Source organism: Struthio camelus, chromosome 3 (genome assembly GCF_040807025.1).
Source record: "Struthio camelus isolate bStrCam1 chromosome 3, bStrCam1.hap1, whole genome shotgun sequence".
NCBI lineage: Eukaryota > Metazoa > Chordata > Aves > Struthioniformes > Struthionidae > Struthio > Struthio camelus.
This window is the reverse complement of record NC_090944.1, coordinates 7,373,405-7,396,090: the sequence shown is the minus strand read 5'-3', so window position 1 is coordinate 7,396,090 and position 22,686 is coordinate 7,373,405. Positions and strand designations below refer to the sequence as shown.

The following is a 22,686-nucleotide window of genomic DNA, read 5'->3' as shown; positions in this document are numbered from 1 at the left end:
GAGAGGGGAGTCTCATCAATGAGTCTAAGCATGTGAAGGGAGGGTGACAGGAAGACGGGGCCAGACTCTTCTCCATGGTGCCCAGCAACAGGACAAGAGGCAACGGGCACAACCTGAAACATAGGAAGTTCTGTCTGAACATGAGGAAACACTTCTTTCCTGGGAGGGTAACTGAGCACTGGAGCAGGTTGCCCAGAGAGGCTGTGGAGTCTCCTTCCTTGAAGATATTCAAAAGCCATCTGGACACAATTCTACGCAACATGCTGTAGGTGACCCTGGTTGAGCGGGGGGAGTTGGACTAGATGATCTCCAGAGGTCCCTTCCAACTTCAACCATTCGGTGATTTTGCAATCACAGAATCACAATCTCACCTGTTATCCCCTTCTCAGGGCAATGAGATGTAGCACTGGATGGGAAACCAGGTTAGTGGGAAACGTAGGTGAAAGTAGGTTGCATTTATAAAACAACAGGGACAAGGGGTTGGCAAAGAGCCACCCAGGTGCTTCCAGCAGGGCTGAGATTTCTCAAGATATCTTATCTTGACATAAGAATGGAGGTCAAGAAGGACTTTTTCCAGAGTGCACTCCATATAAAGAGACAGGCGTTAGCTGGACCACATTGATTATCACTCGGCATGTGTCCCACAAGGTGACAGGCCCTTCAGCCAGATCTACTAATCCCTGCCTCCTCCTGGTTTGCTCAGCATATGCCTCATTGATTATCTAAAGGGGATTATGTAAAGAACCAGAATCTCGTAGTCTGGGCTGATCCAAATTCTTCTCTGAAGTTGAGCACTACAACGGACACCTCCATCCATCCTGTAGGCCAGGTGTCTGGACCTCACACAGGCTTAGTATCCCAATGGGGAGAGCACAAAGCTAGGAAGACGCCCCTTTCAAGGGCCCATCAGTGAGCTGCTTTAGTCCTCATGCTGCATCCTTGACCTTGCTGCCATCTGCTATCAGGTGGATGCTGGCACCAACAGCACCAAGAACTAAAAGTCAACTTCTCTGCAGCTTCAGCACCAGCTCTGGGTGCGAGCACTGTAAGGGAACACAGCATCACGCCTTGGCATACAACATGGTTATACTCACCCGAACAACAGAGACTCGGACCAGCACATTGATGGGGTCATTGCTGGCGATCCCCTGGAACATGCCCAAGTCGGGGTCGTATCCTGCCTCCTTGCCCATATCATCACGGAGCGGCACTTTGTAGACACAGATGGAGCCCTAGCACAAGGGAGTGCACAGCCTCAGTAGTCCTGCTGATCCCGAGGCTCGGAGCGAGCAGACCCATCCCAAACCACCCTTCCTGAGAGCCCACTTTCTCTCCTTGTTTCTAGCCCTGTGCTGTAGTAGACAGGCGAGGTCTGGAAGCTTCCTCTGCCTCACAAGCACCCCCTGCAGAGGATACAACCCTGAGCAGAGCAACTGGACAACGTGAAGGACACCTGCAGAGGAATCAGACTAGCAAGGTGCTCACAGGCAGGGAATTCCAGGAATACAACTGGCAGAAAACCAAGAGCAATGGAAATAAAAGGTGCTGTCAAGGCAGGGGCTGGGAAATCCAGGAACTACCACGTGAAACACAGTTCATTTCCATGCTCCCTGACCGTCTGATCACTCCCTCCAGCAAGAGTTTAACTTGCATGCATTGGTGCAACATGGCAGGCAGCCCCGTGCTACTGGTGAAAAATAGTCTGCAACGATAACTCCAGGCATGACTTATATCCACAGCGGGTGATAAAGAGGATCTGCTTTGCCCTTGGCCTTCTGTAGGAATCACAAAAGATCTGGTTGCTGCAAAGGACTGCCCTCTGCAATGCACTCTGTGAAGCCATCTGACTCCTGGGGCTATCCTTGGAGGCTTACCCTCCCTGCAAGGAGATGTGGTTGAGTCAATGCAAATTGGTCTCTCTTACATCCAACCTCCTTTCAGCTAATGCACCTTCAAGGAGAGAACCCTATAGGCAAGGCTTTCCCAAGCTGTCCCTGCCCTGACCCAACTCAGCAGCCACACTCACTCTGAACCTCCCCACTAGCCGCTCCTCTTCTGTTGCGTCGTCATCATTGTCCCCGATCTTTCCACGGAGCAGGTTGAAGGTGTGCAGCCAGTCCTCAAAGTTATCAAACTCTCTTTCCAGCTCTTTGTTGAAGACCTGTGATGACACAAAATTAGAGGGGAGCAGTTTAAAAAAAAAAAAAAAAAAAGAAAAGATCCAGTGGTCACCCAAGGACAATCAAAGAGATCATGGACATCACCATTCCCAGTGACTAATTCTCTAGGATGCAAAGGGATCTCCAGGTCATTGGGTTAGACCTTGATGACATAAGCACCTTCCCAAACTGATCATGTATAGGAGGGAACCTCAGCTGAATGGGCTGTGTAGCTATTCCCCTTATGTGTATAATCCGGGTTCAAATTCCTTCTCAGGCCCAGAGTCACAGATTCTATAGTAAAGTCCATGGACCACTAACCTGAACCAGGGCCCTTTCCTGCACTGAGTCTTGGCCAGGCTAGCTATGGCCCACAGGAAGCTCTCCCCCACCCAGGGCCCATCCAAACTGCCCATGGGATAGCCTTGCCCCAGGCTATTCCCTGCCCCTGCCCAGCAGTGGGATGGGGCTGGGCACATTGGCCTGGAGCCCTGGCACCAGGCCTGGCGCCAGGGTCCTGGTTTGGGTTGCTGATGGGCAATGCCTGGCCCTGATCCATCTCCTACTATAGCTGTAGACTCTGATTCCACCGTGGGGAGGGTGTTCTCACCAACTTAGAACTTCTTCCTCCACTCTCAAGACCAAGTTGATGCCTTTCTCATACTACTCATTAAGCTACACGATTGCCTGATCCTTCAGTGCAGTTACAGAGAGCAAATCATAGCTCCCCCCACCTTTGGTTTTTTTTCTCCCCTGTAATTCCTGCAAGTACTTCTGGTTCCAGCTGCATTGTGTGGGACAAACCCCTCCAAGAACTACATACAGTGATGGCTGTGATTCCTGCTGCCATGAGGCATGTTGGGTTTCAGCCCCACATACAGCAGCTGTTTGGGCACTCAGGATGCCAGTCACCTCAGGAGCTTTAGACATCCACTGGCTGAACATGGGAGCTGCCTGATCAAATGGGGGCATCTCTGGATGGGCAAATCATACAGTCATATGGGAACTGAGGTGGGAAGGGACCACTGGCATTCAAAGTTAGAGAAGCTTGCCCAGGGTCAAGCTCCCATGTCTCCAAGGACTGAGAGCTCTGCAAAGTTGCAGCACACTCATGATGAATAAGTTCATTGTAGGAAACAAATGATGCTTTATGTCCAACAGGAATTTCCTTTGCTGCATCTTGCGTCCATTTCCTTCTGCACTCTCCTTTGTCCTCTGCCATATCCCCCTGCCATGTACCATCAGGTACCTGAAGAGGACAATTCAATCCCCCATTCACCTTCTCCTCTCCAAGCTGAACAAACCCAGCTCTCAGCCTCTTCCTCTTCTTGTATGCCACGTCCTCCAGACCTGTGACCAGCCTGGTGGCTTCCACCACTGGACTCACTGCAGTAGGTCAGTGTCTTCCTTGTGCTGGGGAGCACCAGTCAGGACAGAGAAGCCAGAAGGGATCTGACAAGTGCCAGAAAGAGGGGAAGAATCCCTCCCCTCAACTCGCTGGCCAACTCTTGCTAACACAGCCCAGCATGCACTTGGCCTTCACTGCTAGAAGGGTTCACTGCTGACTTTTCCTGTCCCCAAGATCCCAGGTCCTTTCCTGCAAAGCTAGTTACCCTGAACTCTCCGTCTATGCAGAGAATTTGACAGTCCCAAGGCACATCTCACCCAGTGCTAGATACCCCTCACACAGGTGAGATGCATCCAGCAGGGGTGTTTTCCACTGTGTTTTCCACATGGCTAGGATCCGACTTCCATCCTGCTGCTGAGCAGGCAGAGCCTCCTCCTCCCCCTGCCAACACACATACCTTCAGTTCATCAATCTTCGGCTTGTTCTGCTTCTCAGGAAGCTCAGCGGCTCACTGCTGCTTCTCCTTGCTCTTCGCCTGACCCTTGGAGCCTTTCATGGGAGAGTCATCCGGTTTGATTTCTGAGTCCAAGGGGAAGCAATGGGGATGGAGGAGATGGAAACGAGGGTGAGGTGGAGCGGAGGAAGACAGAGAAGGGGGAACATGATCACAGGCACTCAAACAGGAGGAACATGAAAGCTGACAGCTGCTACTGCCTGCAATTCCCATCTCAGTCCCACAGAAACCCTTCAACCTCTCTCCTGTCTTTCCTCAGCTCTGGCCATTGCTACCCAGCTCACAGCATTTCCAGGAGCCCACAGATCTCCGTGTAGGGAACTCCCACAGTTGACCCGAGCAGGAGTCATTTGGAGGACTACGAAACATGGACTGAGAGCCTAGGCTCTGCCTAGTTTCAACAGCACTGAAAATATCTGATCCTGCCCATAGCACCCTCTTTTCTTCTTTCCACTTGTCCTGCTGGGCTGCTAGTACAACACCCTTCCCAGTCTTCCCTGAAGGGCTCATTTCCCCATCTCACTCTGGTCTCCGCTACGTCCTTTGAAGCTGACAGCAATGGCGTTGGAGAAAAGAGAAGGGAGTGAAAAACATCAAGGGCACCTGGCTGGGCCCTGCTAGGTGCGCCCATGGAAGAGAATACTTCCTGTGCCCAGACCCCTGACACGTGCGCAGCTTGCAGAGCAAAACCCCTGCCTAGGTGTGGCTGAGGTGACAATGCTTGAAGCTCAGTGCCAAAGCACAGACTGCTGCTCTTCAAGGGTGACGCCAATGACTAGCTGCAACAACAGGCTCTTAAGATCTCTCTCTCTTCCGAGTAGTCACCAGCCAAGGACACAGTACAGTCTACCTAGAAAGGCATGTTCAAAGGAGGCTGCACAACACTGCACGCTTCTCCCACTCATGTGCAATCCCCAGCCCTCACTGCCTCTATCCCGCCAGCTTTCATGGCTGCTGCGCAAGGCAGATGAGAACAGACAGATGACAACAGATAAACCTTTAATGTGGAAGAGGAAAGCAGGAAGGAAGGGCAGTGTAAAAGGGGAAAGTGAACCCTGCTCAGAATGACTGACAGAGAACGAGGAGGCATACAAGGACACCCCCCCAACAGCTCTGCTACTACAGCAAGCCCAGGCAGAAGCTGCTCAGAGTCATCGCCAAGCTCAGCAGCACCTGGCCTCATCTTTCTCATGATACAAAGGCTAGTCTTCCAACAGAAGCCAGACTCTCTATTTTTCCCACCTAATGGAGTCTGCATGAACAGGACAACCACCCCCTCTCCTCTGAATTCACGACCTATGGAGAGCAGGGGAAGCAGGCAGCGCTGGGAACTCAGTGCTATCTGCTGCTACCCTTCTTTACTCCACTGCCCATTTAGTCCATAGGGTGGCCCTTTGCTGAGCCCCTACGCAGAGGCTCCTAACCTTCTCCCTCTGCCCATTCCCATCTCAGTCTTCATGACTGAGCTGGCCAATCATGGCTCCTCAGGGAAATAAAACTTACCAGCCCTACTGGCGGCACTGCCAAAGAGCCTGCAGGGTGGACAAGGTCACCCTTGGACAGCAGGTCCCAGCTCACTCATGTTCACAGCCCATAGTACTCTTGGTATGAAATTGGCCTCACCCAGCTTGAGGCATCTGCAATGCCCCATCTGAGCTACTGTCCCCCAGACTCCTTGAGAGAAAAACGCACTCAGGGCACACTTCATCTCAGGACAGTATCTAAAATAGGTCAGAGAACTGGCCTGGAAATGCATAGTTTTCTCTATTGCCCATTCTAGAAAACCAGAACACAGCTAGAAAACCACACATTCTAGAAAACAAATTCTAGAAAACCAGAACACTTTCAGCTTTAGATAACAGATTAAAAAAAAAGTGTAATCTGAAAGTGTAAACAGATCACTCTTCAGCTTTACACTGAAGATAAAACAGTCAGGTTAGATGGATCCCAAACATCTTGCCTAGTTGACTCTTCCCTGGCAAAACTGGGGCAAAAGGAGGCCTCCATAAAGCCTCCCTCATGGTGACGAGGGAAAACCCTGCAAATGCGATATTAACGTATCTGTGCCTTGGTGTTCTCAATAGACTTTGAGCACACAGCCTTGCAGCTCTATAAACGCATGGGCAAGGGGATGCGACTACTAACTTCTGAAGGCACAAAAATGCCTTCAGTCAATAACACAGATCCTAGTCACTAATCTCATTACTTCCACACAGCCTTCCTTCCAGCAGGGATGAGCTGGAGGCTGCCACAATGCCACACTCGGACTGGGAGTCCCCTGGCATTTGCAGCCTGATACGTCAGCCCAACACAATCCATACCAGGTCTGCATTCACAAAAATTGATCCCGCCTGGAGATATGCAACACAGCACGAGTATCTGACTGAGCAGAAGAGCAATTGCATGCTCGGAATTGGGTGCCCAAGCACCAAAAGGAACTCTGGTCCTACCCTTCCCTGCCCCGTTTCCTCCCTTGCTTGCAAACAGCTCACCCTCAGCAGTCTCCATTCCCTCCTCCTCCTCTGCTTCTGCTGCGGCTGCTTCCTGCTGCCAAAGTTGCTGGGGGAGAAACGAAATGAACAACGAGTGGCCAGTTGCACTGAGCTCTCTGTGCTCATTGAAAGTGCCTAGCTTAGGGGTCGCAGCTCTCCCTTTCTCCTTTGAGCAGGGAGCTAGGATCTAGCCAAACTGGAGAAATCAAAGTTGTTCAACACAGTCTTCAACAGTGACGCTGCTAAATAACTGTGCTCTGAATACAAACGAGACACAAAATAAGTACACTCAAGGAAAAGAAACCCTGCTCAGCTCTGCCAGGTGAAAGCCTGGTTGACAGTCAGGCAAGGCTGGCGAGAAAAGCAGCATGGCCCCAAGCCTTTGGCCACAAGGCTGCCCCGGTCTCTGCAAGAACAGCCTATTAGACAGCTAAAGCACTTTTACCTCTCTCTTGCACTTGTCTAAATTGTGTGTCCATCCCGGAAGCTGGACAGAGCCCAGGCAAGTGGGGATGGCTCTAGGGTATCCAAGGAGCAGTTCCCAAGGCCAGGGATGTTGCCAGTGCAAAGAGCCTTTAGTTTTAAAGGTGGTTCTGTGTAACAGCGGAGGATCAGGCCCCACAGGAGAAAAGAAACACCCTCTCCCTCACTGTACAATTTTTCAGCACTGGTACGCGAGCAGGAATTCTCACAAAGGCAGGGCTCAGCCATGAGCAGGACTGTGTGCGAGGGAGTCTCTCTCGCAGGGGATGGGGCAGGAGGACGTGTCTATGTTTGCATGGCATCCTTGTGCACTTGGGCAGTTCGCAGCTGAGACACTGGGAAGACGACTGGGCTGGTACCAGCAAGGGAAACAGAACGAGCACCTGGCTGGCGCAAGCCCACGTGCCCCTTACCAGCTCGGCAATGGTCAGGAAGGCAACAGGCAGAAACAGCAGCTGATCGCTGCTTTTCTACCACCCCATTTTTCACACTGGGGATGGGGACTTCAATACACATACTTCCCCTCCTTCCTTAGGCCAGTGGTCCCAGCCTTAGTGCTGGGAATGGGCACTGTTTGCATTTCAAAAGCAGTCCACTGCTGTGCTGTCCCAACAGATGTTAGGACTGTGCTGTTCTGCTGGAAATAGCCCAGACCTTGCAGGCAGGGAACATCTTCCTGCACCCCTCCACTGCTCTGCACCCACTCTCCTCCAATGTCTCCATTGAAGCAAAATACTTGGACCACCAGTCCAGCATGCTCTCATCCGGCTCCTCCTCTTCTCCTTCCTCTCCTCCTCCTTTCTTCTTCTTCCTCCTTTTCTCCTTCTCTTCCTCAGACTGCAGGAACAAAGGAAGCAAAGACAGAGAAGAAGAGGGATCAGATGGAAGCGAGATGTCTCTCAAAGGGCCAAGGAGATGGGTAAATCCCTTGAGAAGGCAGAACCCTCCTGGCTGGGCTGTATCATTAGCACCTGCCACCTTTTACAACCAGAGAAACTGAGGCTCCGAGTAGCAAAGGGAGCTGCCCAAGGCTCCAGAGAGATAGTGTCAGAGTCCTAAACCAGAGATGTCCTCATCCCTTTTCCACCATCCCTTTCACTCATGCATTTCCCAGGCTGAAGCACCTGAAGCTTACATGGTACCAGGCCCCCCTGTCCCAGCAAGGTATCCTGAGCCCGCTCAGTGCGTCACCATTAAGCCTTTGGGAGGTGGTACCACAACCACATAGCTGTGGTGGGAATAATCATCATGCACACTCGCAGGGTGCTGTCTCTCCTGCTCCTCCCAGCCCAACTATGCCCTGAAGTGCTCACCAAGAAGTATTCCCAAATTTGCAGGGACCAAGCCAGTGCTATAGCTACGGTCTAAACAACGTAGCTCTGTCTTTGCCTTGGCATGAAGGGGCCCAGGTCCCTGCTTGCTCGGGGAGCAGTGTGGAGGATGCATGAGGGCGGCTGGTGCCATGGTGGCCACTGCCTTGCTTGCTGGGTCAGGGCCCTCCTGTGTCTCTGCTGTGCAGCCCAGCCCAGCTCCACTCACGCCCAGCAGCCAGAGGACAAGCAAGGCACAGGATCGTTCACTGAAAGCCACACAGAAGGGTAGCATAGGCTGTGGAGGGGTAGAAGCACACATGCAAGGCAGATCCGTCACTTACCACCTCCACCTTCACCACTGCATCCGAGTTCTGCCGCCAGGGCTAAAAGGGAACAGGGAGAGGGAACAGCAGGCTAGTGGGCAACTGCACCGCCAAAAGGCAGCAGAGTACAAATACACACAGACACACACGTGCACAGTGAGCTGGGAGAAGTCACAAACAGCTCCCCACGGTTGCAGGAAGCAAAGGCCTTGAAGGAACAGCCCTGGCTGGGAAGCTCTGCATACAAGGGAGACGTCTGCTGGGACACATCAAACCCATCTCCTCTTGGGAGAGCTCTGCTAATGAAGAACCCCAATCCCAAACAATGAGAGCACGGGCCTGGAAAGATACCTGGGCCTTCAGTATGGATAAAGATTGCTTTGCTCCCTTGGAGCTTCTTTTTGTCTAGCTAAGGAGGTTTGCAAGTGTTTGTGGTACATTTCCCAAAGCCAAGAAGCATGTGCATGCCAGGGCTTTTCACACATGCACACGTGCTCTGGGGGTCCTCCTGAACACAGCTGGGCCAACAGACTCCTTGTGAATGCAAATGCAAGTGACAAGAGTTTTTTGTGCACCTGCTAGGAACTCTAGGTAGAGGTGCATTTCTAAATCCACCAAGGACTTGTGGGTTGTACGGGTGTGTGTGTGTTTATGCACATGTGCATCTGTGCAGAAGTGGCTTTGTATGTGCTGTGGTCTTTCTGTAAATGTGCCCATGAGGGGCCATGGATATGCATGCACATTTGGAGCCCGCAATGTGCCCATAGGCACATGCATGCACACATGCTGCTTGCCTGCAGAGGAGGACATGTCCCTACAAAGGGCTTCCTGTAGAGAGACAGGCATTTCTTTTGGTAGAGAGCGCTCTGGAGTAGACAGCTACAGGAGGGTGCTCCAATTTCCATTCTGGGCAAGAAAACGGTGACAGGCTTATTCAACACGTGAGCAAAGTCTGACTCCTCGGGGACACATTGCTTGTCCCATGTGCAGACTGCTGATTTTTCAGGGCAGACCCAGTAGGTCTAAAGGGCTCTGCCTGCATCAGGATGACTCTGTGTGCCTGGATCAGCCCCGTGCCACATGCATCTGAGGTGCATGCATCTCGAGTCTGCACCATTCACAGAATGATGGTTCAGACAGAGCAACACAGGGGCAGGGTTATGCTCATGGGGGCTCATTCCTATTTAACTGTCTTCACAGGAAAACATACCAATACCTCATTTTCTTAGCCCAGGACAGGCTGTCTTGGGGCAGCAAGCACCAGCTGAGTTCAGCCAGGACAGGACAGGACGTGACTGATTAGTACAACTAACTATGACCCCAAGGCCTTTAATTCCAGGCATCAGTCCAACTACATGCCCAACAGCACAAGGTCGCCTCTGCTTGCGGGGGGATCAACCAGTTATTGACAATGCAGTGAAGACAGACATGCTAAAGTAGTGCCGACACACGGATACTCACAGCTTCCAGCTTCACCATGGTCTCCATCTTCTTGATGGGAACCTCAGGTTCCACCTTGACAACAAGCTCCCCCGTGGGGCAAGAGGGAGGACCTCTGTCGGCCATTGCCAGAGAGCCATTGAGCAGTTCAACTGGACAGAGGACAGAGAAAGACAGACAACAAGAGAGAAAGGATAGTGCAGAGTGGAAACTGAGAGCTCAAGTGCGATCCTACAGGATTCAGACAGGAGTGGCGTGTGACCCTCTTGTTCAGAGAAGGACCAAAGCACGGAAATTAGTACACTGGTTGGGATTCAAACACTGGCCACCTCAGTGCCAGGAACACTGCTAGTCTTGCTGCTGTCCCCATGACTTTTCAGGTCTCCTTGCTACAAATGTCCACAGGGAAGGCACCTCCACCTAAGCAAGCCATCCCAGGCTCTCGTTATAATCACCAGAGATCTAAGTAATTCAGTCTAGTCTAGAGCACAAGGCCCGTGCCCTGGACAGAAAAGCTACTTGCAATGACACAACGATGAGTCCAGCCCTCCAGGCTGCATTAAGTGTATTGACTATATCTCTTCCACGGGAGCCTGAGCTGTCTGTCCTGAGCAAATTCATCTCCCAGTCCTGAGGAACAGTTGGAGATTGTAGAGCCATGGAAACACAGCTGTGTTAGTGGTGAACCAGGCTTTCTTGTCTGACAGGTATCAGGAAGAGTAGGCAGTTATCACAGTGAGACCCATGGATCAAACCAATCAAAAGGCAACGATGACCTCATGCCCCCACGGCTTCCCAACCCCTTGATGTGAACCTTGAATCCTAATTCATTTAACAACCAAGCAGACAATGCCCCATAGTCCTTACAACCCACTACCCATCTCCCTTCTTTTCTATATCGCTCACTTGTGTGCGGTGCCCCACCAATGACCCACACCAGCCTGTTCCTCTTGGCCCAAGCCTGGTACCTGTCATATTCCAATGGTGGGCTGCCTTCTCTGGTGGGCGACAGATGAACTTTCAGACGGAGCTGACAGCATGGGACCCCACTAGGGTATAACGCCCAAAAGCCCGGCACTCCACCACTCGGATGTGGAGGGGCGGGTGAAGCAGTTCATTCTCTGGGAGGTCCTGGAAGCAAAGGGGTCCTGGTTATCAAGGGCTGCATGTAGGCTACAGCATGTCTATTGTGGTGGTTGCCAGTAGGGACTCAAAGAGAGATCATGTTGGAGGAAGAGGTCTCATGTAACTCCAGCAGAGCTGGGCCTGGGAGCCATCACAGAAAGGGAATCCCCGACTAGGCTGGAGATCACTTCCTCTATTATCGTGGGCAAACGGAAGCAAGGGGCCAGCAGCCACAATTTGAGCTCCAGCCAAGCCTGGATTTTGGCCAAGGGCTCAGAGGAAAGAGGCAACACTCACCACTCCCAACCGCTTGACTGAAGTGCTGAAGTTGGCGCTTTTCTTGTAGTTCTGGATGAGAACTGACTGGACCCCCTTTCCAGCACACTCAATGTCCACGCGGGGCCGCTCCTCCTCAGTCACGTTCACTCTCTTCAGGTCTCTGAGTCCCCAGAACAACATCTAGGGCAGCAGGAGGAGGAAAGGCATACAGGTGAGAAGAACTGCCCCCAACTGCTGCCAGACCTCTTTGCTGGAGCCAAAGGAGTTGGCTTTCCTCATCCCCTGGGAGCAAGGATCCCTCACGGCACACAAAATCACCTGGGCAGCAATGGAGCCCTCAAGCTTCTTTTCCTTCTCCATGCGGCTCTGGCATGCAGCATGCTCTCTCACTGACCCCACACAAACCACCCCATGACTCACCTGCAACAGCCTAACATCTCCTTTCCGATGCCCTCAGCACTCCTCTCCTAGCCCTCTTCTGCCCTCAGACTCCATAGAGCAGGACCACATCAGTTTAGTTTAGCCCATCTGCAGTGGCTCTTCATTCAGCACTGGCAGCATTTTGTCAGAAACAGGGAAATGACTGCCTCCTCGCCTTTCCTTTCTTGGGATAAGAGACCAACACCATGATTAAAAGTCCCCCTGAAACGAGCTTTTTCCACCTCCTGTCCCCCCATGGCCATATTCACACTGCGCACCAGAGGAATAGTATTTCTTTGACCAGATGAAAAAGTCTGCAAAACGTGGAGGTAGGATCTCTTTAGAACCCCTGGGGATCCGATCAGCAGCATCTCCTCCTAGCAGAGACACCTACAACAGCCGGGTGAGTCATGCACCAAACCTCACTGTCTCTATTGCCCACATCACCATTGTCTACCAAGTCAGCCTAGGGTGAGGAGCCCTGATGGATGTGTCACCATATCTCACTAGAGAGAAGCAGCAGGCATCCTGTCCTTGAGGTCCAAGATAGGTCAAATGAGCTTCAGGCTACCAATCTTGGGTTTTTCCCCTCCCACCGATACTAAGGGAGAGTCAGCGTGACTACTTCAGGTGTAGGTGTACACCCCTAATGTGCATTCCTCTGAATTTCAGACCAAGTGCCCTCTACTGCAGCTCCTAGGCTTGCTATGGTGCCCACAGTTAAGAAAGAAAGCAAGTACTAATCCAGTCATCCTGCTTTTTTTTTTCCTTAGGGCTGCTGCAGCTTAACTCCCTGTGCAGCTAGTACAGGCAGGTCCTTGCAATCCAAACATCTGGCTGTAGGTGCTTAACTTGTCATCAGAACCTCTAAGATCCCTCCTGGCCTTCAAACACCCACTGACAGAGTCTTCTGCCTTACATCACCCTCACCTAACAGCTGGAGCCCTCATAATGGGATCTGGTCGAGGCCATGACAACACAGTACCTTCTGCTGTGTAGCCATCTGGCTGTGCAGCATTCAAGTCTGGCGCCCCAAGACGAACCCCTCTGCTGTCAACGCATTTGCCTCCACTCTGTATTTACTCAGCACCAGACGAATCCCCAATGGTACTGGCAGGATGGGACCCCTGTCAATGCCTGGGGGTCCATCGACACGAGGCAGGTCTGACTTGCCCCCAGCTCCAATCTGGAAGAGATGCATCACGGATTAAGGTCTGCTTTTTTGAACTGGGGGAACCGGCACACCCTGCTCTCCTGCACTGGGTCTGTAGAGTCTTAGACGATTCAGCAATCCACTGACTGTACAGTACAGGCACTTTGGGAAAAGGTGTTCATAGGAGCAGAAGAGGTGGTGCTATGCTTCCACACAGGGCACATTCAGCAGCAAAGCAAACTTCCAAGCCCACCCACTAGTGCAGCTGACAGGCTGATACGGACAGGCTTTGGCCAGCTCAAAGCCTGAGCAAAGCCAGCAGGTCTCTACTCCACCACCTTCAACCACTCCAGGCATCTCCTGCTCTGTCTAGTCAATGGAAAGAGAGGGATACCTACAGAGAGAGATTAGCCCCCACCCTGAGCTCCTTGTCAAAGATGCTTAGCATACACCATCTTCCTCTATGAGAACTCACACCCCTTTTACCTGGGACCTTCCCATTGACATCTCTTGAGAGAACCAAGACTCCCAATGACAGCTTCCATAGCCCAGGGATGTTGCAGAGAGTTTGTGCTGCTGCAACGCTTTAGTAGGGTTCCCTGCCAGAAAGAAGCTGGCATTCATTGCACACCAGCATAACTCTGCAGGAGCTGCCCTCACACTGAGCTGCGAGTAGCTATACTACACCCTGCTAGCTTTTCTAGGATGCATGAACTAACCACTCTTTGCAGCACCTCAGAAACAGAAGCGTGGATTAAACGCGGTTCTCCCCCACACCCCCTCCCGCTCTCTTCCCTCCCTCGGTCTGGGATGGCTCTGTCCAGCTGCTACCTGCAGTAGCTCAAAGGCAGCCAGCAGGTCGCCTGCTGTGGAGTTGCCCCGGTATATCTGGTAGCACTCCAGCTGCGGAGGGAACCGTGGAGGGCAGTACTGTTCATCTGACATCTTCACCACAGGTTGGGCAAAGGTGCGGCCCATCAAGTCAGCTTTGCCCTGGCCAGGCAAAGACAGCACTCGCGTTTTTAGCATCGGGCTTCTTGTCTGCCTTGAGAGACCAACCAAAGGTCTCCACAGTTAGCCCCACAGCACTCCCCAGTGTGGGCAGAACAGGATCAGTCTGCTGCACGTACGTGACCAAAGCTCAGTGCCACCTTCCACTGGTGCCTTTCCATCCACAAGGCCTTTCCTAATGCACCAACATCTTTAAGGAAGGTGAAGGAGGTGGCCCAGGGTTGGGGCAGCAATGAGGCCAGGACTGAGCACTGCTCTACAGGGAGAGACTACAGTAATATATCCTTGCCTCCAGCCTCACCTGAACTCTTGCTTCTGGCTCCAAACATAAGACACCAAGGAGTGCAAGAGATCAATTAGCAGCAGAGGCTCCTAGTTTCTTCTGTGCCCTGGGAAACAGGGAGGAAACATCTTCCACAGGTCAGGAAAAACACTTCTTCTCACATCTGCTGCACCAGCTGCCTTGCCAGGAGTGATCTCAGTACCTGAATCAGAAATGCTTTCCTCTGCTGAGATTCATCTTACCACTGGGTCCTGCTCATAGATCTCAATGACAACTATGGGAGGGTCGTCCCGCATTTCGTGAGCTTCTCCATATAGCTCCACATTGTCAAAGACCAGCAGCTGGTCCCAGCTTGGGCAAAGGCTTTCATTGAGAACCTGGAGGAACAGAAACAGCATTTACCACTACAGCTAGGAGTAGCAGCCAGGGCCTAAGGCTCTGAACAACGGGAGCAGAGAGGATATTGATCTCAGTTTTCCTGCACCAGGACTTTTGCAGCGCTGCGAGCAGCGGGGAGGTTACTTTGAAAATATGAGGGGATTTATCTTGGGCCACATTACATGTCCACAACATAAAGGCTCCCTTACTTCATGGTAGGCACCCCAGAATCCCTGACTAGGGAGGGGAGAGAAAAGAAATCTCTTTATGGCACCGCTTGTCTCTTCCTAAGGTGTATGGCTAAAATAGATGAGATGTATTTTGTCTTTTAAAGGTCCTTTTCTCCCCACTGCTTATTCAGAGAATTGAGGCAGCCCTGATGCAGATGTGGACACTGTGGCAGTCTGCAGTCTATTGGGTATTAATGCTATTGCCAAGCAGTGCTTTGGATCACAGATATTTACTGGATCATACTGTGAAGGCACCTGGGGCTAAACCCATTAGAGGGTTGATGGCTTATGGGGCAAGAGACAGGAAAGAGCCACATTAGGATCTGAAGCCTGATCCAAAGGAAGGGGAATTACAGGTCTAACTCGCTTGGCAGATCTTGACCCAAGATACTTGCAGCTCCCAGAGTTCACCCCTTGCTCTGATGGTCTAATTTTCTCTGCCTGAGCATCTGCTTCCTTCTGTCAAATCAGGACAAAACAGTACCCTGCAAAGGGGTAGCCACAGGGATGACCCCATTTCCGTGAATGACCCCAGGCCTGGCCTGTCTGAGCCAGGCCACAGGCTGCAACTTCAGTGCTGGCAGCACCCGTAGGCTGGCGCTTGCTCTGCAGGCAAGTGAGCCATAGCGCATCTCCCATGGACTCTCCCAGGAAAAAACAGCAGGCAGGCACAAATTATTCCCAGCTTCCACAAGGTTTGCTAAAGCTCGGCAGCCTTCAGCACAGGAAGAGATGGCACAGAAACACCTCCTGCTTCCTGTAGGGTCCAGTTTCTCTTCACCAGGCAGCTGAAAGCTCAGTCACACAGAAACGGGGTGGCTGTGTGCTTGTGCCCAGGGACATGCAGTGAAAGGGCTGTTGGACTTGCCTGCAGCTGGGGAAGAGACTTCCAACAGGCTTCCTTTGGGTGCAAGGTTGCTCGAGATAGCTAGTCAGGCCCCAGTGCTATGGCTGCTTTCGCACCCCAGGACCCCACGGTCAACCTGATCCATGATTCTGCAGGAGTCAGGAGACCCAGCCCCATGGCAGGGCAGCAGGATGGACAGATGATACTTGTCCTATCACATTCAACCCCAGGGATTGCCCACTCCTCCAGGTCAGGAAATAGTGTTCACCTCGGTGCATTGGCTCTGCGTGAGGAAGACGACTCGGGCAAAGGGAGCCAAAAGGCCACTACTCTCAGCAGCAAACAAACTCCTGGCCTGGTACATGTGGGCTCGCAGCTCAAACACCTGCTTCTCTGTGACAGAGAGAGGGGGAAGTGAGACAGCTTGGGATGCATCCCTGGAGCTTAGCCATGGAGAGCAAGGTCTCAGAGGCACACTTTTGCTCAGGGCCAACACGGATGAAGGAAGTCGGCTTAAAGCATGGATCCTGAATGGATATGGACTTCTTCAGGGTCCTGCTCACGATGTGCAGAATGACAGCTGGGAATGGGGTAAGGAGAAGGGCGCAGAAGTCCCCCACCCCAGCTCCCCACGGGAACAGTGGGAGACCTCAGACTGGCACATGTGGAAGTATTTCCCATATTTCCCCCTCAGTTCCTGCAGGTCCTTGGCCCAAGTGGTGTTGAACCAGGCTCCCGCCTGCCTTTTCCATAGCCTGCCCTCTTACTCGTGTAAAGGAGGCTGATGCGTGGAAAGGATGGCAGGTTTGGGCCTCTGGCTGTCGTCTTCTCCTCAAAGCCACAGGGCACGCCGCTCAGGAAGTCGTTGCGCTGCTTGTTGAGGCCCAGCCACAAGTAAATCTCCATCTTGGCCTGAACTGTCCAGTCTGCAGGTCCAAAGCCCCTCTTCCCAGGTAGCTGGGCACAAGGGACAAGAGAGTTTACAGGGACATAGGAGAGGCCTTAGAGATTGGACAGACCACCTCTTGCAGTGCCCACCACCTTCTGCGGCCTCACCTTGTACCGCTGCTCCTTAAACCCAGGGACCCACCCCTTATCATTCTGGATCATGTCCGCTACTCTTTCTCATGCATCATGTTCTTCCCAGCACACTGGCTTCCTCTTCTCAAGCCACTAGCTCCCCTCCCAGCAAACTCAATAGGACATCTCTCTCCTTCCAGACCTCTATCACCTACCAGACCCATCTGGTACCCAGCTCTCATCTCCACCCCCATCCCCCCCATTCTGTCTCTGCTTCACCTCCCTCCTTGTGGTTTCAGCTCCCCCAAGGAAGACGGGCAGGCACCTTGAGGAAGACGGTCTTCACTTTGGCCCAGTCCTTTCCCATCTCCTCATCCACAATGCAGCAGAGAATATCCTTGCAAGGGAGACGCCTGTAAGCAATGCGTTTGTTGTTGCTCATCATCCAGATGAAGAGGTCAGCAATGGTGTGCTGGGGCTGTGAACACCAACAAAGAGCCCTGTCAGCATCTTAGCCCTTTCTGACCCCTGACACACCGGCAAGGTGAAGCCTAGCAGGAAAGAAACTGGGATTTACATTTGTTCTGATAAAATTAAAAAAAAAAAGAGATATTAACTCCAGATTGGAAGGCTGAAGATTTTCCCTTTCTCTTAGTTCAGTGCCCACGAGGACTGTAGGGCAGGTGCCCTGCACTTCCATTCCCTACAATGGAAGCAGCTCCCTCTCTGGACATCTCCTATCATGCCTTAGAGCCTGCTTTATTTTCTGCTGTGGCAAGCCAAAGCAGAGGAAAGAGTTACTTTATAATGGGCTATTTCACCAAGCCTAGGAGCCTCGCCCATATTGGGAAATGAGAACAGCAAGTGCCAAAACTACAACTTCCACGTGGACCAATAACCCCAAATGGCTGCAGCCACACAGACCCAGGTAGAAACTGCACAAATTTCAGAGGAACTGCAATTTTCTGCAGGAAGGAACAAAAGATTTTGCAGAAATAGCATCTTTTTGGAAATTTTGTGAGCAGCTCTAACATATTCGGCTATTAACTGTCACCCATGAGGTGGAGTGAAGCAAGAGTACACCACAGTGATAACAATTAGATGGCTTCATCTGAAAGCTCTCCAAAGAGCTACCTACTTAACAATTTCCTCTAATTAGCAAAAATCAGAGATGGCTGCAGGCTGCTCAATTCAATATTGGGTGGACATTTGCCACCTTCTGGGGGCTGCTCCCCTGGGGAATTGCACAGCCTTGTCACGGCTCAAGGCAGGCAAAACCATCCTCTAGCTCAACTGCAAGAGGACCCAGTTCTGTTACTGTCTGGGAAGGGCTCTTCAACTTATATTAATGCTCATCCTTCCCAATCCAGGAGCGTATAGGCAAACCTGGGAGGCATGGGGCAGTTTATAGACTGACTATGCAAAGTTGCCAGATGGTGAAAAGTATACTGGTGACCTATTTCAGGCCAGGGCCCTGCCTCAGGCCCTGGGCCAGGCTGGGAAACGCCCCCACCTCAAGGGGTCCCTCCAACCAGCTCCAGGGATGCCCTGTCCAGGGCTAAGCCTGGCCTCACCTGCGGACGGGTTAGGGCTGGGCATTTTGGCTTGGGCTCACGGTGCACCAGGATGGACAGCCAGGGCTCAGTTCCCACCACAGACTGGTTAATTAGCACATGAGATATAACTGGTGTAGTCAGTGGAGGGAAGTGGTCATGCTGCCTTGGCTGAGCACCTCTCTTCAGACCACCTAATAGAAGTCTAAGCACCTGTCTTGACACAGGAGGAACATACAGGTCCTTTAGAAAAGGAGCAGAGCCCAACAAAGGTCTTTTCTTCTTGGACTGGCTCCTTGCAGAAGACCTGTGTCACTAGGGAACTCTCCTGCACGCAGGATTTGCCCATAAGCTGACCCAGCTAACAGGCACTCTCCCTGTGGAGGGCAACTCACCTCATCAGCTAACAACCAGAGTTTCTGGAGGAAGTTTTGCACCAGCTTCACCTTGTCTTTCATGGTGGTGTTCTTCACCTGCGAGCACAGAGTCGTGGCTTGCTGACCCATGTTTTCCTGTGATTAAAAGGGAGCCCAGGACACATTGTGAATGAGAGCACAATGGAGCACAGAGAAGGCAAAAGCAGCAGACAGGTCTCCCCGCGTTTAGGAAGGCGTGGTGAGGACACAAATGCCTTAGTCCTGCCACGTGCATCCAGATAATGGTACTTCTGGCGCCCCTTTGTTAACCTCAGCAGGATATAGGAAGGGTCCACAGCACAGAGGTTTCTGCCCCAGCAGGGCCTGCCATGGGACAGAGAGGTGTCAGTTGTGTTTATGGCATTTTGCAGTGGCTTCAAGCCTTGTCTTAAGCATAGCCTCTCCCCTTTCCCTGACTCCACTACAAATCAGCATCTGGCAGTTCAGAAGAGGGGACATAGAGGCTTCCACAGGTCACATTCATCACTCTGTTGTATGCAGCTGGCTAATGAAGCTTCATTGTGTCAGCTGGATAAACCACTTGGTCTTTGCACAGCTCCTTTCCAATAAGTTGGCCTACCAGCTCCAAATACCCAGGCTAGGGTTAGCCCTGCAGCATCTATACTCGGCAGAGTCCCCTACGTTCCTGCTTTCCCCTCTCCTGAACTCTTTGACAATAAAGCGACTCCTTTTCTGCACTCCGGGATTTCTTCCCAATAAAAAGCAGAGCGTGATGGAGGGGACGCAGTGGTGTGGACCCAAGGGTCATGTAGGACCTGTGCAAGACAGGAAGTGCTCTTGGGTCCCCCTCTTTAGCAATAAACCTCAAACCACCAATCCGCAGAGACTGGAAGTCAAGACCCCTAAGGACCAAGGTTCCCCACCGCATTGATGGGGTCCAGCCCCATTCCCGAATCTTCCTCCCCAACTGAATCACACTTACCAGCTCCCTCATGCAGGACTCGAGTCTTTCTCGATCCAGCCTCATGCAGGAAGAGTGGTGCCGGTCCTTGTCAGCTAAGGTCACAAAGCACCTGATGGAAAAGCTCGTCAGCATGAATCCTGCGAGAGCCTGCTGGCTCTCTGCAAGCAGCCTTGCCAGGCTGGATCTCTGCTAGCAGTAGGGCACTTGCCTACACAGAAGCACCCTTGTTCTTTCAGTGTGCGCTGCAATCGCAGCCAAGTGGCCTATTTACACCCAGCACTCAATGACGTGCATGAGGAGAAGGTACCACTCAGGCACTAGCCTGTGGAGGCCACAAGACTGAGTCTGTGTGGCTTTCATCACTGGCTGGGGGTCTTTGGAATTCAGAGGCGAGTACCACCTTGCCCATGCTCCAAGGCAGAAGACAATCAATATGGTGGTGTGCTAAGCCAAGAAAATGATTGCCTGTCATCTCGGAGCATAACGCAAGGGGAGCTTATGCTCTCAGTCCCATGATCTTGCCCATATCCCGGCTGAGAGCACAGGTCTGTGGTGGGCAGCTTTTGCTAGTCTTTTACTCACAAGCACCCACTGCTCAGCTCCTCCAGGACCCCTCGGAGCCAGCGCTCCAGCTGTGGCTTCTCACTCTTGATCGTTTCCTGCACATCACTGAGGCCTTCCTCCTGGAATGGCAATGGGGGGGAAGCAGTGAAGGGGGCAGTGGAGCAGAGCCCCACAGCAGGCTGAGGTTTAGCACCACAGCCACTCCATGAAGAGCAGCCCTGGCACTGCCAATAGCACACACCTGCTTCTTCCCCAGGCTTTCCTGCCACAGAGCTCAGCTCTGGCACATGTTTGGCTGGGGGAGGTTGGCTTCAGTTGATGTGAATTTCACCTCTCTCCACCTGCAGGCATCACAAAGGCTCCTCAGCAATCAGTTCAGGCTACAAAGGAGGCTCTGCCACAAAAGGGGCTCACTCCAGGAGTCCAGGCAGGTAAAGTCTCCCACCTTCCTTCAGCCTTCCGGGGGACACTCTGGGTCTGACCCACACCAAAATTCATTCAACCCCCAGGGTTTGGCCATTCATTCTGTGGAGTGTTTAGTATTGCGGAGCTTCCTCTTTCCTGGCATGAGTTTGATAAAGGCTCTCTGCAACGGTCTGGCCCTGCTTTGTAACAAGCTGCAGAGACATGCAGGGAGCCGGGATGTGCCAGGAATGGCCTACCCCATCCCCTGAGCCAGCTCCATCCCCAGCACATACTGACCACCTTGTCTGCAATCTTGTCCATGATGGTGGCATTATACAGTCTCCGGCGCTGGTCTGGCCACCAGCTCTTGATGTACCTGCAGGCCTTCTTCTCAAAGTATGGCACGTGGAAGCAGTTCCTGCAACAGGAAGCAGAAGGATGTTCTGTGGTAGGACCACTCCCAGACAGGAATGGCCATCGCCCCCCACCTCTCTCAGCATGTCAGAGCGCTGGGATGGGGAAATGGATATACATGAAGTCAGGCCAAGAGGAAAGGCGCTGGGAGTAGCATATATGAATTGCACATTCAAGGACAGAGACTCCATCTCTCCTAGCACCCTTCCACATCTGGAGTACTGTGTCCACGTCTGGGCTCCCCAATACAAGAGAGACATGGAGCTCCTGGAGTGAGTCCAGCAAAGGGCCACTACGATGATGAAGGGGCTGGAGCATCTCCCCTAGGAGGAAAGGCTGAGGGAGCTGTTACTCTTCAGCCTGCAGAAGAAAAAATTGAGGGGGAATCTCATCAATGTGGACAAGTATCTGAAGGGAGGGCGTCGAGAGGAGGAGGCCAGACTCTTCTGCGTGGTGCCCAGCAACAGGACGAGAGGCAACAGGCACAAACTGAAGCACAGGAAGTTCCATATGAATAGGAAGAAAAACTTGCTGACTGTGAGGGTGACAGAGCACGGGACCAGGTGGCCCAGACAGACTGCAGAGTCTCCTTCCTTGGAGATATTCAAAAGCATCTGGACACAGTCCTGAGCAAAATGTTGTAGGTGACCCTGGTTGAGCGGAGGTGGGGGTTGGACTAGATGATCCCCAGAGGTCCCTTCCAACCACAACCATTCTGTGATTCCTAGCACCAGACCGGTCCCCACCCAAGTCCACAGCTGGGCCAGCCATGCCTGGGGGAAACTTTCCCCTCCCAGCCAAGGCCCACCCAAACTGCCCCCAGGCATGCCCTGCCTGGGTTAACCCCTGCCTCTGCCCAGGGAGGGTTGGGGCTGCATGCATTGGCCAGGTGCTCCAGTGTGACAGCGCATGCAGGCAGACACCATGAGCGAGCACAAGTGAAACCAAAGCACTAACACCCTATTCTGAAAGCCAGCGAGCATTTCTTATAGACCCCCCTGGCCTTCACAACAGGCAGAGGTCTCTGCTGTTTGCAGAGCTGCCAGATTTCCATTCGTCTGTGGGATGGACGTGGCATGGAGAGACAATAGTCATGGCACAGAAAAGGGGGGGGAAGAGCCAGGATCACAGGCATGCCCTGCAGAACAGGTTCATGCTTCTGGTTTGCCCAAGGCAGCCTGAGCATCCGCTGTGAGCCAGGATTCACCCTGGATAAAGCCACTGCAGATCCTGCTGCAACTGGAATCACCCTTAGGTTACAAAACAGCTTCACTTCATCTTGTGAAGCTGTCTGGGTTATTTTTAGCCAGATGATGTCAGCAGAGTCCCACAGTTGATGGGGAAACTCCCTGTGCTCTGATAAGGCAGTAGGAAAAGCAAAGCCCAGGGGAATACGCTCTGTAAAACATTTGTGCTTTCCATCTCCCTTCTGCATTCACCTTCCCAATGGGCTGCTTAACAAGTGCAGCAACCCCAGGCAGACAGTTCTATCTAGAATGCAAACAGCCTTGATTCAGGTTAGTCTCTTTCATTTCCCAGTTGAATTAAGTCAGTCAGTTAATTTTGATTAGCAACATCTATCTGCTGGTAT

General features: G+C 52.3%; 1 protein-coding gene across 1 annotated transcript in view; it reads right to left on the bottom strand.

Annotated features, from left to right (window-relative positions):
* Positions 1–22,686, bottom strand: part of LOC138066523 (otoferlin-like) — a 48,157-nt gene that overhangs the window by 9,570 nt on the left and 15,901 nt on the right. Inside the window, 19 exon segments of the mRNA XM_068936390.1 lie at positions 1,095–1,232; positions 2,027–2,161; positions 3,965–4,086; positions 6,514–6,580; positions 7,687–7,833; positions 8,651–8,680; positions 10,094–10,224; positions 11,041–11,203; positions 11,495–11,656; positions 12,963–13,082; positions 13,881–14,042; positions 14,586–14,720; positions 16,067–16,191; positions 16,566–16,755; positions 17,144–17,296; positions 18,767–18,883; positions 19,731–19,821; positions 20,295–20,395; positions 20,979–21,099. Coding sequence (XP_068792491.1) covers positions 1,095–1,232; positions 2,027–2,161; positions 3,965–4,086; positions 6,514–6,580; positions 7,687–7,833; positions 8,651–8,680; positions 10,094–10,224; positions 11,041–11,203; positions 11,495–11,656; positions 12,963–13,082; positions 13,881–14,042; positions 14,586–14,720; positions 16,067–16,191; positions 16,566–16,755; positions 17,144–17,296; positions 18,767–18,883; positions 19,731–19,821; positions 20,295–20,395; positions 20,979–21,099 — 2,410 coding nt within the window.